This window comes from Meriones unguiculatus, chromosome 4 (genome assembly GCF_030254825.1).
Source record: "Meriones unguiculatus strain TT.TT164.6M chromosome 4, Bangor_MerUng_6.1, whole genome shotgun sequence".
Lineage (NCBI taxonomy): Eukaryota > Metazoa > Chordata > Mammalia > Rodentia > Muridae > Meriones > Meriones unguiculatus.
Window position 1 is genome coordinate 77,974,061 of NC_083352.1, and position 19,212 is coordinate 77,993,272.

Here is a 19,212-nt window from a genome sequence, read left to right on the forward strand (position 1 = left end):
AGAGTTTCAATATAATCAATTTGCCAAATGCTGCATATTTTGCTTCATTTGTTTAAGGGGCCCTTAGAATTCCTCCCACCTTTCTGTGTTTAGGCCTTAGCTTGTGCTTTTAATTCACCCATTTCAGAGTGGGAAAGGCAGACCCAGGCCGTGTAGAAGCAGTAAGGTACAGCAGGCAGGTCACGGCTAGGGTGCCTTCGTGAGGACTGAGGTGAGGCCTGGGAAGGCAGCGCAGTTCTTACAGGGTGCCAGCTGGCACTCAGTCTGTGCCTGTTCTGTGTTTTCATGTCTTCCCAGCACCAATCTGATCTAGAGCAGTTTAGTATAAGATCACCCCGCCTCTGCCTCTTGAGGGGTGCAGTCACCACCATGGCCACCAAGATTCTTCTGTATGTAAGAAAATACTTGTGTGCCAAGTGCTGTGAAATTGTCATAACAATCTTCGTGTTTTATAAGTTGAAAGCGACTTCAGTGGTATTTGCCCAAAAGGAGAACTTTTCACTGCACTGTGAAGACTGGTATTTGGGTTAGGGGATTAACCAAGTCCATGCTTTGTGTCCATCTCCAACCACTGGCATGCATGGCATGCTTGAAGCTTTAGTGCAAATGTTAATGTTTCAGATACGCTTGTACGCAGAACACCGGCCAACAGTGATGCTGGGGTGGGGGGCCTCCGTCCCCCGGCCTGGAGGACATGGCCTATAACTGCTGCACTATTTGACCCTTGGGTAAATAAATGGCTGTTAACCAGACATGGTGCAGACCAAGAGTGTCTGTTCCTTGAGAGAGATGTTTTAGAGGTTCAGTCTTAGATAACCGAGTGCTCATGTTTTAAAATCTCGGCAGTGCTGTTTTTCTACTATACATACTGACCACTGGTTTTGGTGCAAGTAGACTGATGAGGACAGCAGCATTGTGTATCTCTTGTCATTGTGTTCTGGACTTTCCTCCGAGTGTTGTCTTGTAATGATGGTCCCTTTCTCTTTTCATCCTAAAGCTCAAGCTATAAAAGCCAAAGGTCCGGTGACGATCCCATACCCTCTTTTCCAGTCCCATGTTGAAGATCTTTATGTAGAAGGGCTTCCGGAAGGGATTCCTTTTAGAAGGCCATCGACATACGGCATTCCTCGCCTTGAGAGGATATTGCTGGCCAAGGAAAGGATCCGCTTTGTGATTAAGAAGTAAGACATATACACTTATGTGGGGCTCTTGTCTGTTTCAGTTGGTGCAGTTTTTTAAATGCTGACAGACTGTATTTAAAAGTTTGAGTGATTATGTGTGTCTTTGTCTTCCACTTTTTTCCTTTTTTTCTGTGTTTGTGTGTGCTGTGTGTGTGTGTGTTGGTGCATTTGTAGGCCTTGGTTAATATCATGTTGGGTCATTCTTCCGCCTTCTTCTCTTGAGATTGGTCTCTCAGTGAAGCCCCGAGTCCTGATTCAGTAGTCTGTCTGGCTTATGTTGCTCTAGGGGTGGTCTCTGCCATCTGGAACTGGAATTACAGGTGGCTGTATGCCTGCCTAGCATTTTTTGAGTGTAGAAGATCTGAGCCCTGGTTCACTGGCTTATGGAGAAAAGCTTTGCTGAGCCATCCTCACAGCAGCCATTCTTCTGTTTTGTAATGTGTGTGTATAAGTGTATTTATGTCACACCAGGTCTGGCTTTTTAATCATGAGCTCCTGCCCACATGATAGGCCTGACGTTATCACTTACTTGAGGATTTTCACACTAAGGAAAGCCACACATCTGTGTGTTGCTTCTAAGCAGTGGTTCTCAACCTGTGGGTCTTGACCTCTTTGGCAAACCTCTGTTCCAAACTATTTACATTATGATCATGACAAATCTACAGTGGCAAATCTACAGTTCTGAAGTAGCAACAAAAGTAATTTCATGATGGGGTCACTACAACATGAGGAACTGTATTAAAGGGCTGCACTATTAGGAAGGCTGAGAACCACTGCTTTTAAGTCTGTGCTTTGAAAGCATATGAATAAATGATTGGAAAATTAAAATAAGCAAAGCTTAGAGGGAAAATGTTGGACTTCCCTCACACTAATTTGAGAAGTGTAGCAAGGAGGGCTTTCGCTGTTTCCTAAGCGAGTGCAGCTGTTGGAGGTGCTAATATGCCCTTCTTGAGATGGAACCACCCACACAGTCCATATTATTTGGTTTTCATTTTTTAACTATTTTACATTTATTTTTGTGTGTGTATGTATGCTTGTGCATGCCTGCATGTACATGTGGAGGTCAGAGAATGTTAGGAATCCATTTTCATTCCACTAGGTTCGTCCATGGACTACGCTCAGGTTGTCATGCTTGGCAGCGTGTGCTTAAGCCATCTTGCTGACCCCTGACCAAGTTTACAACATAAAATTCAAGTATCTAGGAGCACGTTTGTAAAGTGGCCACAGCAAGTGAAGGTGTTCACTTCGAAGGCCTAGGAGACAGCAAAATAAAGTAGCAAACATGCATTTAAAATGAGAGGGCCCAGGGGCTGGAGAGATGGCTCGGCAGTTTAGAAGCACTGGCTACTCTTTCAGAGGACCTGGGTTCAATTCCCAGCACCTGCATGGCAGTTCACAGTTGTCTGTAACTCCAGTTCTAGGGGATTTGACACCCTCACATGGATGTGCAAGCAAAACACCATGCATGTGAAATAAACATAAGTAAATTTTAAAGACTAAAATGAGAGTGCCAGTAGACTGTCAGCCTAATAAGTAGGTCTGAAAAAGTGTGCCAGGACTTGGAAAGGAATGTCATGTTTTTCTAGCATAACCTTTAGTCTCCCCATTCAGGAGGCAGAGGTGGGAGGATCTGTGTGTGTCCGAGGCCAGCCTGGTCTACATAGGGAGTTCCGGGTTAGCCGGGGCTACTTAGGGAGACCTGGCTTCAAACAAGTATGAAGTAAATAAGTGTAAAAGTTTGTGACAATTGTTACAAGATTGAAAAAAGAAATGAGGCCTTTGCTTTCAAAAGTCCTTGGCCGTGTGAGCGAGAGAGCCACAGATAACAGGCTATTGTGTCCTGAGTATCTGTGAAAGCTTAACCGCTTCACCTGTGCGAAAGTGGCCTTAGAGAATTCAGCAAGTGCTGACATCACAGCCCACCATCGTCCAGCATTGTGCCCACCGTCCTACCCTCCCTTACCTCCTGATGTGTCAGGAGTGTTTGAATAGTCCTGTTCTCAGCTCCAGGAGAGACCTCCACGGCGCTGTGTGAATTAAGGTTCATTGTTTGATTGTTCAGAAAAATGTAACATGTCTCTTGCCCTGCACAGACAAATGTTGAATATATGTAGGCTTTAAAAACAGAGAAACTGAGTTCATAGAGACTTGTGAGGAGCATAGTTTTGAATACGATATAAAGGTAAAGGATAAACTGGGCATGGTGGCACGCACCTGAAATCCCAGCACTGGGGAGGCAGTGAGTTCAAGGCCAGCCTGGTCTACAAAGTGAACTGTGAGTTCAAGGCCAGCCTGGTCTACAAAGTGAGTCCAGGACAGCCAAGGCTACAACAGAGGCCCTGTCTTGAAAAACCAAAACCAACCAAACAAACGTTAAAGGATTAAATTGCCATAAACATTTTCAGATAACTGAGCAAGGCAGCTCATTCACAGTGAGCACACCAGCTCTCTGAGGCATCTTCCGAGATAGTTTGCGCTTCCTTTGTCAAAAGCTTCTGAAGTTTGGTCCAGGTGTGCTGGCGTGCAGTCAGTCTTGACGATTGAGTACCGTATGTGCGTTGTGTTTGCCTCTTGGTCTATACTGCCTGGCAAGTACTCACCATTGAACTCTCTCCCTTTAGACACGAGCTTCTGAACTCCACACGGGAAGATTTACAGCTTGATAAGCCAACATCAGGAGGTGGGTCTTGAGCCTCCAGTCAGTCACAGCAGTGTGCATGGGAATTGTGACCACTCAGGACAGTGTGGCCTCCTGTAGGTTCCTGTTCTCATAAAGAGGCCTTTGACTAGCAAGCGTGAATCGCTACAGAACATGCATCCCAGAACTCTAGTGCTCCATAGAAGGGTAGCACTTGTTCTGTTAATAACCACAGATAGATGGGTGGATTGGGCTCCAAAGCCAGAACTCCAAAACCTCTCTGTTGCCATGATAAACACTGCCCAAAACTGACCTGGAGAGGAGAGGGTTTATCTGACTTACAGGTTACAGTCCATCATGAGGGAAGCCAAGGCGGGAAGTTGAAGGACGAACCTGAAGCAAAGACTATGAAGGAATGCTGCCCTCTGTCTTGCTTTTCTTGGCTTGCTCGGCTATCCTTTAATTACTAGGCCCACTGGTCCAGGGATGCCATCTCCTACAGTTGGGCTGGGCCCTCCCACATCAATCAGTAGTCAAGAAAATGTCCCACATAGCCCAACAGGCCAGCCTGGTGGGAACGATTCTCAGTTAAGATTCCCTGTTCAGCCATTTGTCTGGTTTTTGTCAGGTTGACAGAAGCTGTGACACATAGATAGATGGACATATAGGCCCTGCGTTTCTGCATAGGGCTGCACAGATGTATCCTGCCAGGTGTGCTGGGCCGTGCTGAGCAGGCTGGTCTGCTCAGTGAGCTGTAGGCCAGCCCGGGCTAATGAGATACTGTCTCAGAAATAAATTACCTAAAAAGTAAAGCCTGCCTTTGTTAGATAATGGTTCATCAATTCTGCCCAATTCAGGACGTCATTGATCAGAGATCATTGTTTGTGTTCCTCTGGCTGGGGCAGGAGTGTCCCATATATAGATTAATATTTCCTGGAGTTTTAGAGATAACTTTGGTCAAATGAAGGGGGAAAGTTAACGGAGGGTACTATCGTAAGTGAGTAAAAGCTGACACACTTGTTGCCGCAGTAAAGGAAGAGTGGTACGCGCGGATCACCAAATTGAGGAAGATGGTTGACCAGCTTTTCTGCAAGAAATTTGGTAAGGATGTCTACCTTCAAACTAAACGTTATACAGTAAGTTTGTAAGAAATTGTATGTGTGAGGTTGTGTGTCTTGGGGGTGGACGTGTTGCCACATGTGTGGGTGCCCAGGGAAGACAGGTGAGGGTGTCAGGGTCTCCGACTGGAGTTACAGGCGGTTGTGAGCCGCCAATCAGAACCTGGGTTCCCCGGAAGAGCAGCTCTCTGACCTGCTGAGCCTGCTCTCCAGTCCCCGATGGGTTTGTTTGTTTGTTTGTTTGTTTGTTTTGTTTTTAAGAGTTATTTCATTTTAGATGAAATTAGTTGATTTGATTTAACGTAGTGTTTTTCCTGCTGCTTTTAGTAAAAATTAATTATAAGAAGTGTTAAAACTAGAAGACAATCGGCTAAACCCTCAGTGTTTTTTCTTTCATTTTCTTTTTGGGCTGGGATGATTGGGCCCACCTTAGACCAGTGCTCCCCGTCGTCCTGGCAGACGTTAGGCAAGCCCTGTGCCGTGAGCCACACCCCAGCCCTGAATAGCGGCTTCGTGAGGTTTTATTCATGCAGCGGAGGTACTTGGCCATTTGGGTTCATTCCTCCCTTGGGTCTGACACCATTTGTTGCTGTGAAATGAGACACACATTATGGCCAGGACGTGCACCTGTCTGTCCACTGGCCCACCTAGAGGCACCATGATCCCGTTTTATAGTATCTCGGGTTTTGCTATTTATTCGTTACTGGTTTTGTTGTTTTGAGACAAAGTCTCATTATGCCTATGGTATATAGCCCAGGCTGGCCTCAAGCTCACGCCAATCTCCCTGCCTCTGCTTCTGAGTTGCTGGGATTAGAGGTGCCATTGACCATTGCTGAGACTAGACCCCGAGCTTTGTGCCCAGTAGACAAGCGCCTCCCGCATCCTCAGAACCTCTGTTTCAAGGGGTTGGTTTTGTTTTGTTTTTATTGTTTTAGGATGACATGTAGCCCTTGCTGGCCTGGAATTTGCTATATGTATGTAGCCCAGGCTGGTCTTAAACTAAAGGTTTAAAGCAAAACTACTATGCTTTGTTTTGTGTCTTATACCTTTGGACACTTAATGTATTTGGTTTGTTAACATTTTAGTGCCTTAAAAACCGTCCTATGTAAAATAAAGGTGCTTTGCCTACACATGCTTCTGTTCACCACTGGAATGTCTGGTGTTCATGGAGGCCAGAAGAGGGTTTTGGGTTCCCTGGAACTGGAGTGCAGGTAGATGTTAGTGGCCATGTGGGCGCTACCTACCTAGGTCCTCTACAGAGGTATCCCGTGTTCTTACCTACTGAGCATCTCTACAGCCCCCAAAGAGCTTCTGTTACTCTTGTTACTTTTGTTCCTGTGTCAGGAACAAATCAAAATTTTTTTCTTTTTTCTTTTCTTTTTTTTTTTTTTTTTTTTTGTTTCTCGAGACAGGGTTTCTGGATGCAGCCTTGGCTGTCCTAGAACTTGCTCTGTGGAGCACGCTGGCCTCAAACAGAGATCCACCTGCCTTTGCCTCCCCCCACCCCGCAAGAGCCTGAATTAAAGGTGTACACCACCACCATCCAGCTTTTGAGGGTTTTTTTGGAAAGGAAATTTTAAATTTTATTTTCCTTTATTTCCTGGGATAGTGGCGGGGTAGGCACCAACTACCATCTCCCGACAAGTCAGAGTTTGAGGCTTCGCAGGTCGTCAGTATCCCTGGCCTCCTGTCTGGGTGTAAATTGGCTAGGGCACGGTAAAGATCCAGTCAGTCATTTCCTAACTTAGCAGCCTGCATCAGCGAGGGCCATTGTTGATTGTTGAGGATGTCGCCATTATGTCGTTGTGATTCCTGTTCAGGAATGATGTGGTTCTCAGCGTCTTGCACCTCGAGAGGATTACTGGTGGCTGTTGTTGTTACCCAAGAAGTGGCAAAAGAAGGAAGGGAAAGAAAGGAGAAGTAGCCAGTGGGAGACAGGTCGGCGTTTTCAAGTTTAGCTGAGGAAACAAACTGGGGCTGGGATCTGGCTCTTTGTAGGGCCTACTTGCCACACCTGAGGCCTGGGTTTGATCCCCACACTATAAAAGTAATTTCAGAAAACTTTTTGTTTTGTTTTGTTTTTGAAGACAGGGTTGTTTGTTTTTGGTTTTTGTCTTTGTTTTTGTTTGTGTTTTTCTGTGTAGCTCTGGCTGTCCTGGAACTCACAGAAAATCCACCTGCCTCTGCCTTCCAGCTGCTGCAGTTAAAGGTCTGCACCACTATTACTGTTAAGAGAGAAAATAGAGGAAGAGGTTTGAGAATGTTTCAGAATGCTTGCCTAGTATACATAAAACCCAGGATTTTATTCCCAGCAACTACCATCTAAAAAGGAACTTTGCTGGGCTAGCATTTTGTTTGGGTGCTGGTGAGGAATGAGCAGTTGTTCTGGTGATTTCGCTGAAATCACCCAGGCTCTTGTTCTGCTTTCACCAGTATCCACTGCCTATAACCAATGCCTGTGTGCGGTGCAGACAGCTCAGGAGCGGAGGTGGTTCAGCCCACCTTGGGAACCTTGGTTATGGGCAGGACTTCCTGACTGCGCGTGGCTTGGAGAAAGTTACACGCTAAGGGAAGTGTGGACTGGAGAGCTGACTCAGGATAACCGGACTGCGTACTGAGCAGTAGTCACCATCCCTGCCCCTTTCTTTCCTGTTGAGACAGGGTCTCACTGTGTGGCCCAAGCTTCTTTCAGACTTGCAGCACTCTCCCTGTCTCTACCTCTGCCTCCTGAGTGCTGAAATTAAAGGCCTTTGCCACTACACCCAGCCATCACCTTTTCTCTCAACTGCTGTCAATTCAAACATTGTATTTTCTAGAAAGCATGTTAAAGTTGGGTTTAGCGTATGTCTTATTTACCAGATAAAACAGGTATGAATCTGAGCCATAGTCATTTTCTGTTCCTCTCAGAACATTTCTTTTACAACTATGATGGTGATAACTTCATATGTGTTGTTAGACACACTAGAGCCCCCTTCAGATTTGGTGTTGCTAATATGAAGGAAAAAGTTAGGACAGAATGGGTCAGGGAGATAGCTCACTATTAAAGTCTGTGCCTCAAAAGCATGAGGCCCTGCGTGAGGATCCCAGGACCCATGGTGGTGCCCTTGTAACCTCAGAAGTAAGGAGTGCAGACCAAGGACCCCTGGGGCTTGCTGGCCAGCCAGCCTGAACATACATGGAAAGCTGCAGATTCGTCCATGAGAGAACCTGTCTCAAAGTCCTGAGGAGTTGCACTGTGTTGACCTCTGTTCCCCACATGTGTGCACACACACACACGCTTGGACAGGGGATTAGGCAAAAGACCTTAAACATCAAAGGAAAAGTCCATCCAGTAACAAAGAAACTCAAGCTAGTTGTAAGCCCTGCCTACTAGGCCACCAGGCTGCAGAATATGCAGAGATCATGTTGTGAAATAGATATTTGAATCTTGAGGGCTTCTCTACCCCGGCTAGTTCCTGAATAATTGAGACAGAGACCTCTTGGATTCATAAAAGCTTTAAAGCACAGTAGCTGGGCAAGTATCAACCCTCTAAGGTATTTTGCTCTTTTCCAGCTACACACCGCATGTTACTTGCCTTAATCATTACTGTCAGGGCTGCTTCTGTTCTATCAGGCCAGCCCTCAAGGACATGTCTTTATCCATATTCCCCTAGGATGACTTCCTTCTCCCTGTCTTCCTTGCCTCTTTGTGGTCGCTTTTAGACCCCAACCCCAGAATCTAAGCCTGGTCTACTTCTCTTCTGCCCAGTCACAGGCTCCAGCAACTTTATTAACCAATGAACTTTAAATTAGGTTAGAACAAGGTTTACACAACAAAGACCAGTGTGCTGTGTACCTGAGAATGTGCTCATCTGGTTAGCAACCAGATCTTGGGGGGGGGGCAGTAATTAACATTAGAATACAGAGCACCAGACCCACCCCCAGCAAGGTTAGCTACATGATTCAGGGGCCATCTGTCTTCTGGTATAGTGTCAGTCATCCAAATATTTCTTTTTAAAGCTGTTTGGGTTTAGTTTCAGACTAGAGATTAGTAAATTTACCCTCATGCCCCTCCCATATATACACAGGGTCAGTCTGTCAGTCTCTCTCATGCTTTCTTCCTCTCGTGTGTGTGTGTGTGTGTGTGTGTGTGTGTGTGTGTGTGCGCGCGTGTGTGCGTGCGCGCACACGGTGTGTGTGTTCTGCTCAGACTAGCCTGGAACTCCATATCCCTGAGTGCTGGGATTATAGGTTCATACCCATGGCTGAGTCTTCTTTTTTTTTTTTTTTTTGTATTTTAGCTATAATGTTTGAAGCTTTGCACTTGGGAGTGCCCATCATTTATGACTTTAGCCTGAGTCTCCTGATTTACTGTCATTTTCTTTAGCTGAGGCCTTGGGGAGCACTGAAGCCAAGGCTGTACCATACCAAAAATTTGAGGCCCATCCCAATGATCTCTACGTGGAAGGACTTCCAGAAAACATTCCTTTCCGAAGCCCCTCATGGTATGGAATCCCAAGACTGGAAAAAATCATCCAAGTGGGCAATCGAATTAAATTTGTTATCAAAAGGTAAGATTATTATCTATGAAACAGATTTTTAAAGTTTTGGGTTTTTTAAATTAATTTTTTTATAATAATTACAGTTTATTCACTTTGTATTCCACCTGTAGCCCCTCCCTCATCTCCTCCCAGTCCCACTCTCCCTTCCTCATCTCCTCCTATGTCCCTCCCCCAGTCCATTGATAGGGGATGTCCTCCTCCCCTTCCCTCTAACCTAGCCTATCAGGTCTCATCAGGACTGGCTGCATTGTCTTCCTCTGCGGCCTGGCAGGCTGCTCCCCCATCTGAGGTTAGGTTTTTTTGTTGTTGTTGCTGTTTATCCTGATAAAAGACACATTTGGTAAAGATAGGTCTTTTCCTCCTGAGGGGCCCCTCCTGTGGGTACTGTAAATGCAATGTTTCATTTACTCGAACTGATTGAGTAAGGGTTCCTCTAGTGTAGTGCTGATGTGTGCAGAGTGGGACCCAAACACACACTGTCTTGTGAGCTTGTATCGGGGCGTTTAGAATTCAGGGAGGGTACACTCCCAGGTTGGCTATTGGTGTGTGTGGTCTGGAAAAGGATATTCCATAGAGGTGATCACATTGGAGAAGGGAAGGGGTACACTCAGGCTGCTCTTCGGCAGCGTGAGGAGTAGGATGCCAGCACAGGTGGGTGAGTGGAGGACAGCGGCACACGAGAGTTTAAGGGCACTGAAGCAGTCGCCCGTGGTCATTCGTGCTGGCCGTGCCATGGTTGGTGGCTGATTCTGAAGGGTGTGCTGCCCCACAGGCACTGTGTGTGGGGAGCAAACTCAGCAGGCTGGCTTCACTACTCCAGAGGACTTTCCGGGCCTTCCCTCCGCCTTGTGAGTTGGCAATGTGTTTAGATGTTTGCCAGGATTGAGAGTTACTTGGGACAGAGGTGTTTCAAGTGTCCAGCTCTTGTAGGAGACAAGGTTGAGTTGGTTTGGTAGAGAAAGCGGCTAGCACACAGTCATTTCTACAGCAACCCAGTAGTCCCCCTGAGGTTGCTGTTTCAGAACAGCCACCAGAATGGCTTGTTTCCCTGTGCAAGAAGGAAGAATGGGACACACTAAAGAATAATTGACATTGTCCAGCTCTGTTCCCAAACGCTCTGACCACTAATTTCAATAATACTTTCACAGACCAGAACTTCTGACTCACAGTACAACTGAAGTGACTCAGCCACGGACAAATACGCCAGGTATAGTTGCCCAGACGCCCGCCCTTCTTTCCTGCCTGCCTTCCTGCCTTCCATTTTCTTTTATTTAAATAATTAAATATCTTTGAAAATATTTCCCCCCATATTGGTGGGAATTGAGCCTGGTGCCTCACAATTGGCAAGAGCTCTACCACTGAATGCTGTCCCTAATACTCTTTTCCTTGTTCTTTTGAGATAGACTCCCCCTAAAGTTGCTCAGAATAGCTGGGGCTGGCCTTGAACCTGTGATTCTCCTGCTCAGGCCTCTGAACTACCTGAAGTGACAGACCTGTGTCCCTGGCCCAGCTGAATGTAATATTTTTGCCATAAAATTCTTTCATGGTGCGTCTGTTCCCAAATAGTCTTTTTTTGGTTGGTTGGTTTTGGTTTTTCAAAACAGGGTTTCTCTGTATAGCCCTGGCTGTCCTGGAACTGGCTCTATAAACCAGGCTGTCCTTGAACTCAGAAATCTGCTTGCTTCTGCCCCAGTGCGGGGATTGAAAGTGTGTGCCACTATGAGAATTTTGGTTCTAGCTCATCACATACCACCTGCCCAGCTGCTGCATCTGACCGGGACCATACTCTGCCAGTCCATATACTGGGGCTTTAATCTTTATTCCTGTAGCTCTTGTTCTCACAGAAGCAAAACTCTGTGAGAGTTTTAAGCTCACATACTGATAAGAAAGCCCAACAAACTGTGGAGGGAGGCATGGCTCATTGCTTAAGATCACATGCTGCTCTTCCACGGAACCAGGGATTGCTTCCCAGCACCCAGGTCAGGCATCTCACAACTGCCTGTAACCGCAGCTCCAGGGGCTCGGATGCCCTAACAGTGAGGAGGCTGAGAGTGAAGATGGCCACACATTTGAATCTAGCCTGGGAAAATTGCAGGGCAGCCTGTGTCACAGGCTTTCTCCCCCTAAAGCAATAGAGCATGAATCCAGACTACATTCTGGTAGTCCTAAATCTGAGTGGCTAATCATTCTGCTGTTACTACTTAGGGTGAAATAGCATGCAGGTTGATGTTATGGCTGTGTCCTGGGTCTTGATAGCTGAGCCACTGGTATGACAAGTTGAGAAATGCCGTCTGTTCTCTTGTTGAACTTGTTTTGTGGTACTAATACATGATAGGCAGGCGCTCTCTGCTGAGCTACAGCAGCTTTGCTATGTTTCTTTCTGATTGGAAAAGTGGTTTTGTTGGTGAAGTTTTGGGTTGTGTGAGTTTGTAGGCATATGGTGAGGAGGCAGTCACCAGGCCGACAGGACAAGGCTGCCTGCATGGTGAAGCAAGGGAAGCTGCTGGGGAACTGCCTTTACACAGCAGGTCCTCCTGTGGACCTTCAGAGAGAAGGCCACTAGCTTTCCTTAGTTTTACGTATGAGTTTAAATGTCAGTTCTCTCTCCCTTTCGTTTTTCTGATACTTGACAAGTACAAGAAAACTTTCTCTCTGTTTTTAATCCTTAGAATCTTTATGTTAAACTTTATTTTAATTTAAAGTTTTAAGTTTAAAGTTTATTTTATTTAAAGTTTTAAAGATTAAACTTTAATCTTTATTTTATTTTAAAATTGTGTGACCTTCCCCGGGGAGTCTTGTACCATTCACCCCAAACACTGGAGAGGGGGAGAACAACACAGAAACAAGTCCAGTGTGGGCAAATGGCAAGTTTATTGGGGTTACTTACAGGGTCCCGAGTGAGGGGTGGCTAACAAGTGTGGGGGCCCGGGCCGCCTCAGCCCACGTGCACGCCAGCACTGGCTAGGCCATATGCAGGTGCAGCTCGAGGGGACAAGTGGCTAGAATCTCAGCTGAGGCCTCTCCCTCTCCCTCCTCCCCGGAGTGGCTGTGCCAGGACTCATCCTGTTACAGACTCACGTGGTAATCACAGCTGTCTGCCTTTGAGATGGCAAAAGCCGGACTGTGCTGAAGAGCCAGCTCAGCAACAGTCTGTCCCTTCCTCCCTCTTTAATTTTCACACGTCTCTTCTCCGAGGTTCCCTGGACCTTGGAGGGAGGGCTGCAAGTGTCTGCTCATCTTCTGAGCATCAGGCCAGTCTATCATAGCAGCGTGTCATCCTGCCAGCTTGAGTGTGCACCAGCCCCAAAGAATCCACTTCAGAAGAGAAGCTTCTTCGCCTTCTCTGCTGTTTTTACATTTATAGGCTATTATAGGGCTTTTTCACCTGTTTGTTACATATACACCTCACCCACCCATAAAACCTACAGGAATTTCATACCTGTGCCTGTCCCCTGCACCCTGTGTCACGGACTACTACCCCCTTAGGTGTGCTCACAGCTATTTCGGATGCTTTGCTTTTTGTTTGGGACAGGGACCCTGGGTCTCCTGGGCTGGCTTCAGACTTTCTGTAGTCCTCTCTCTTCTTTCTTCTAAGTGCTCATACGCTTTTCTGAATTAGTAAACCCTCAGATGTTAGCATTGTATAATGGAAACTCTTCACCGGCTACACCTAGTTACTAGCCACAGTTCAGGGTAGGAACTCCCGGCACCCTCCGTGGTGCTCACTTGCAGGTACCTGTGGCCAACCCAGTAGAGAGGGAACTGGAGCAGCGATGAGAGCTGCTCTACCTTCGGGGTGGCAACAGCCATGTCCTCGCTGGAGGATGAGCCCACAGCGTTGGCCACTGGCAGGAAGGCATCCCTTTCCTCCCTGAGTCTATGATTTGTGTCAGTCCTGTAAAAGCATTATTAGTTACATTTGATTTTGCTTCTTTCCAGTCAAAGAAGATTGGAATGTCAGAATCACCAAGCTCCGCAAGCAAGTGGAGGAGATCTTTAATTTGAAGTTTGGTGAGTGATATATAGTAGTTAGGCCTTAGCTTACAGACAGTGGCTGTGTTCTGGATGAATTTTAGAAGTTCAGAACATCGTGAGGGATGGCGCCAGAAAGGGAGCCTTAATTTACTTCTTCTACTCAGCTCTCTCCTTAAACCAAGTGATTTATTTCATCTCTCTGCTCCTGTTTTCTCTTATGCCACAGTGGAGGTGAGAGGAAGGAATTGGGGAGCCCCTTTGAGTCAATGTGCTTCTCACCTGAAAGACATGAGGGCCTCACTGTTTGCTTGGTTCAGTTTAAAGAGTGCAGTCTTAGGTTTCCTAGGCTCGGTTTAGGTGTCAGTTTGTTTCGCAGTCAATGGAGAAGAAAGGATGGCAGGCAAGCGCCAGCACTGTCTGCTGCACCGCTCTGTTGGCTGCAGCATCTAGTCTTTGTGGGTCTTCAGTGCTGTGCTTCAGGAGGCCCTCAGCGAGGGTCTTCAGGGTGGGTTCTCTTGGATGATCCTGGCCTACAGGGCAGCAGGGACACTACATGTTTTCATCCCTGAGTTGTATGGCCCTAGCTCACGTCTGCCACAGACATGGTGACCAGGTTGACCTTTGACCTGGCTGTTGTTTGCATTGAAAATGTTTAAAGGTTCTTAAAAGTACTGTTTACACGCTGGAAAGGTGGCTCAGTGGTTAAGGGCACTGGCTGCTCGTCCAGCCTGTCTGCTTTAGACTCCCAGCACCCACAGCACAGCCCACAGTCCACCATCACTCCAGGTCTCCTTGGGCACCAGGCAGCAGAGGTACACAGAAAGCAAATGTGTTTTTATTGTTTTAAGAAGTTGCTTTTAAAGTACTGTTCGTTTCCTGGGTTTGATGGCTCATGCTTTTAATCCTAGCTCTTGAGGAACTAAGGCAGGACGATTACTATCACTTTGATAAGTTTGAAGCCAGCCTGAGCTGCCCTAAACAAAACAAAACAAAATCACTGATTTTTTTTTTTTTTAAGTATAATGGTATAATTTAATTAATTTTTTAACATTCTAGATTTTTAAAAATGTTTATGTGTAGGATGTTTCATCACCATGTATGCACATGCACCACATGTGTGGCTAATGGCTGTGGAGGCGAGAAGAGAGCATCGGGTGCCTAGAACTGGAGACATGGATGTTGTGGCCACCGTGTGGGTTGTGGGAACTGAACCCAGGTCTTCCACAAGAGCAGCAAGTGCTCTTAGTTTCTTAGCCATCTCTGTGGCAGCTGCTGCATTACTATTACTTACTTTCACTAGGTCTTAAGAGTGAGTGGCTGTACGGTTGGATTGTAAGGAAGCTAGCGTGACCTGTTCGATTACCGATACAGACCAAAGAGTGCCCGTGGGAAAGTCTGCACACGAGCTAGCCTCTCTTTGTCTTTTAGCTCAAGCTCTCGGCCTCACGGAGGCCGTGAAGGTGCCGTATCCTGTGTTCGAATCGAATCCAGAGTTCCTGTACGTGGAAGGGCTCCCTGAAGGGATTCCCTTCCGAAGCCCCACCTGGTTTGGGATTCCACGCCTCGAGAGGATTGTTCGTGGGAGCAATAAGATCAAGTTTGTTGTTAAAAAGTGAGTTGTCTTTGTCCCCACAGCCATTTTCCATGATGCTAGCTGGGCAGGCGCTTCTGTGAGTCCTTCATTCTCAGCTAGCCTTCCTCCCTGTGCGCTCTTGTCCCAGTGCAGGTTCCAACACTGAGCTTTGCCAAACTGGGGACTGAACCCAGGGCCACGCGCAGACTAGGCAAGTGCTCTGCTGCTGAGGCCTAGCCCCTCACTAGGGATTCTGCGCAAGGCTTCTCTTACTGAGCTATGTCCCACCTCCTCATTGGTAGATTCTAGGCAGCCACTGTACGTACAGCTCAAGCTGTCTACTGTTTTACAGTTATTTACTCTCCTGCAGAGATCAAAGCTAGTGTTAATTAGCTGTTTTAAAAGGAGTTATGGGAGCTGGAGAGATAGCTGTTTTAGTCACTGTTCTAGTGCCGTGAGTAAACACCATGATCAAGGCAATTCTTATAAAAGAAAGCATTTAATTGCTTGCTCACAGTTTCAGAGGCGTACTCCATTATAACCGTGGTGGGGAGCATGGTGACAGGCACGGTTGCTGGAGGAGCTGAGAGCTACACCCTAATCCATAAGCCATGGGCCTGCTGTGGGCTTCTGAAACCTCAGTGCTCATTCCTGGTGACACCCTTCTACCAACAAGGTCACTCCTTGGCGACCAAGCATTCACTGTGAGTGAATGCTCATAATAACACATGAGATCATTGTTCAAACCACCACATTCCATTCTCTTGCCCCCATAGGCTTATAGCCATATCATAATGCAATATGCAATTAGTCAAACATAATCTTTCACAGTCCCAACATTATTTAAAATCCAAAGTTCATAGTCTTTTCTGAGACTCATGCACAGGATGTACATTACCCTTCCAAAAGGGAAGGGGAGAATAGTGAAGAAATACTGGAGCAAAGGAAGACTGAAAACCAGAGGGGCAGATCCAAACTCTGCATCTCCATGCCTGAAGTCAAGGCTCTCTTCAGATCTTTGCCTCTGTCTAGCTTGCTCGATTGCAGTTTCCTTCTCTTGGGTGGTCCACACCTGGTCAGCAGGTACCCCCTGGCTCTGGCATGTCCATCCTGTGGGGGCTCCGTGCAGGGACACCCCTGACACATGCCTGGCCTTGGCATCTTTACCTAGCTGTGAAGGAGATTCTAGACCCCTGTCTTATACCCTTGACTCTGAAGTCAGTACCGTGTGGCTGAAGCTGCCAAGTTTTTCTGCTTGCTGGGGCTGGAACGTGGCCCACATCTCCAATTACATTTTTGTCAGCAGCTTTCTGTTTATGATTTCCCTCACTGCTTACTTAAGCTTTTCTTTAGTTTCTTTTCACAAGTTGGGAGCTTAGCCGAGTAGGGTCTTACCCTGAGGTCACCACTCCCTTTATTCCATTTAGCATCAGGCTTTACTTTTTTGGCTCCTGAGCACAGGACTTAGCCCTACTTTCTCCTCAAACTGTGCGTTTTTAAATTTCTCTTTATCCAGCTTACTCCTTTTTATTGTACATTGCTGTAAGAGTGATTACTAATGACCATACAACTTAGCTAATATTAGGGTGTCTGGAAATCTCCTTTGCTAATGCTATTCATCCAGAACTCTTCCATTTAAGCTCAGGCAGGTTTTTAGGACAAGGGCAAAACGCAGCCACATTCTTTGTCAAAATAGCCCCAAGAATGCGCTTTAGGCCATTTGCTGATGTTTTTCCCTCTGAAACCTCTTGAGCTGGGCTCCTACAGTTGAGCTCAGCCCAGTACTCCTCCATACTCCTACTAGTGTGCCTGTTAACCCACACTTAGAGTTTTCAGCCTCTTATAGTCCACAGTTCACACTCCACCAGCGAGCAGCATGGTCCGGCCTGCACAGCAATACCCCACTTCCTGGTACCAACTTCTATCTTTTGCTGTGAAGAGACACATGACCAAGGCAGTTGTTACAATAGAAAGCATGTAATTGGGGGCTTGCTCACAGTTGCGGAGCCATATTCCATCACCATCACCGGGGAGGGGAACCTGGCAGCGGACACGCGCAGGCATGACGCCGGAGAAGTGGCTGAGAGCTGCACCCTGATCTCAAGTCAAAGAGAGAGACTAGGCCTGCTGTGGGCATCTGTAACCTCAACTCTCCTCCTTCCCCCATTGACACAGTCCCGCCAACAGGGCCACTTTGTGGTGTCCATGCATTCAAACGTATGAGCCTGTGGGGGCCATTCTTATTCAAACCACAGCAGACAACCCAAGTTGAGTTCTCAGTAGCAGTTCGTATGTATCTGTCTGCAGTCCTGGCGATCAGTGCCCTCTTCTGACCTCCATGAACACCAGGTAGGCACATGGCACACAGACAGACAGACGTGCAGGGAGAACATCAATACACGTGTTTTTATGTTTTAGAAAGGGTTCTGGCTGTTTGTGCCGGGCGTGGAGTGACCCACTGTGTTCTCTTTAGGCCTGAGCTGGTTGTGTCCTACTTGCCTCCTGGGATGGCTAGCAAAGTCAACACTAAAGGTAAGAGGCAGCACCTCAGGGCGCGGGCGCACTGCGTTCTTTGCCATTGTTCCATTGTTACCTGAGGGGTAGTCCATTGTCACCGCAGGCCTTGGGTTCATTTCTCTGCTTTCAGGCTGTTTGGCTTAGTGGATCTCTTCTTTCGTCTGTTTTCTTGCCATTTCATTGGAGGTTGATATTTGTACCCGCCTCTGTTCATGTCTCCACAGCTTTGTTGGCACGCATGCAGAGGATTAAAAAGAGCCAAACTGTAGGACTTTCCTCTGCTGCTCTTATAACACACCCCTCTGCGGTAGGCATCAGCTTGAAAAGTAACCTTGCCCCTTGCCTTACAGCATTGCAGTCCCCAAAACGACCTCGAAGCCCTGGGAGCAACTCCAAGGTCCCGGAGATTGAGGTCACTGTGGAAGGTGAGCTACTCCACACTCTACTCATTTCCTTACAGATGTGTGAACTCAGTAATGTCTGCGCGTTTAAGGTGTTAGGTCTGAAAAGTACCTGTGGTAACACTACATTTATGGATACTTTGTTTTGTGTTTTTTGTTTTTGTTGTTGTTGTTGTTTTAATATAATCTATTTCTTTTTATTTATGTGCAATGGTGTTTTGCTTGCCTGTATGTCTCTGTGAGGGTGTCAGAACTTGGAGCTGCAGACAGTTGTGAGCTGCCATGTGGGCACTGGGAGTTGAACCCAGGTCCTTTGGAAGAGCAGTCAGTGCTCTCAACCGCAGAGCCATCTCTGCCGCCCCCTGGATACTTTGTTGATGTAGGTTATATGTGTGTTTTTCCAGGCTGCTGAGACACGCCCTCGGAATGCCCAGACTCTCTTTTCTGGTACATGCTAACAGTGAGCACACAGTGACTGTAGCTTTTCTTTGAATTTCCTCTAGGCCCCAATAACAACAGCCCTCAGCCCTCCACCGTTCGAACTCCCACCCAGACCAACGGTTCAAATGTTCCCTTCAAGCCTCGAGGCAGAGAGTTTTCCTTCGGTAAATACACCTTTTATTTTCTTGGTTTCAGCACTCTAACAGGAATTAGCGCTCTGTGTCAACAGGACAGTGAGTCAGTGTGGGGCAGAGATCCAGCAAGCAGCGAGAGCCAGCCTGCCTGAGTTTCGCTCTGGTACCCTTTCTTTCACTTGTGCTGGAGACGTGAACAAAGGATGGTGCAAATGTGCAAAATGTGCCTGAGGATTGTGGGTTGAGGCCCTGCATGTGCCCAGAGCCAGACCTGGCACATGGTAGGCATGTAAGCAGGCTTGGAGTGGGCCTTTGTTCTTTCTTAAAGCATGGGTCATTTCCTTGTAACCAGCGCGTTGGTAATCCAGTTGTAACAGTTTCGTTTAATCAGCAAGTGTTGGAGGAGCGGGCAGGAGGCCACATTGAAAACCTTCATGTTTGGGGCTGGAGAGATGGCCCAGTGGTTGAGAGCACTGACTGCTCGTCCAGAGGACTAGGTTCAATTCCCACCATCTGCATGGGAGCTCACAACTGTCTGTAACTTCAATATCTGACACTCACGCAGACATGTGTGCAGGCAAAACACCAATGCGCAGAAAATAAAAATAAATTATTTTTAAAAATCCTGTGTGTTTACTATATAGAGACTTAGAGCCATGTATGTATCCATGACATGAAATGGGACATGGGACC

The 19,212-nt window shown here is 46.9% G+C and overlaps 1 protein-coding gene across 9 annotated transcripts in view; it reads left to right on the top strand.

The window, feature by feature from the left end:
• Gtf2i (general transcription factor IIi) overlaps positions 1-19,212 on the top strand; it is an 82,441-nt gene that overhangs the window by 53,345 nt on the left and 9,884 nt on the right. For all 9 annotated transcript variants that reach the window (XM_021646662.2, XM_021646667.2, XM_021646665.2 and 6 more), the window contains 10 exons: positions 998-1,181; positions 3,803-3,861; positions 4,849-4,920; positions 9,304-9,487; positions 10,627-10,685; positions 13,418-13,489; positions 14,882-15,065; positions 17,500-17,558; positions 17,894-17,968; positions 18,448-18,549. In XM_021646662.2, the coding sequence (XP_021502337.1) occupies positions 998-1,181; positions 3,803-3,861; positions 4,849-4,920; positions 9,304-9,487; positions 10,627-10,685; positions 13,418-13,489; positions 14,882-15,065; positions 17,500-17,558; positions 17,894-17,968; positions 18,448-18,549 (1,050 nt within the window). The remainder of the gene's footprint in view (positions 1-997; positions 1,182-3,802; positions 3,862-4,848; positions 4,921-9,303; positions 9,488-10,626; positions 10,686-13,417; positions 13,490-14,881; positions 15,066-17,499; positions 17,559-17,893; positions 17,969-18,447; positions 18,550-19,212) is intronic.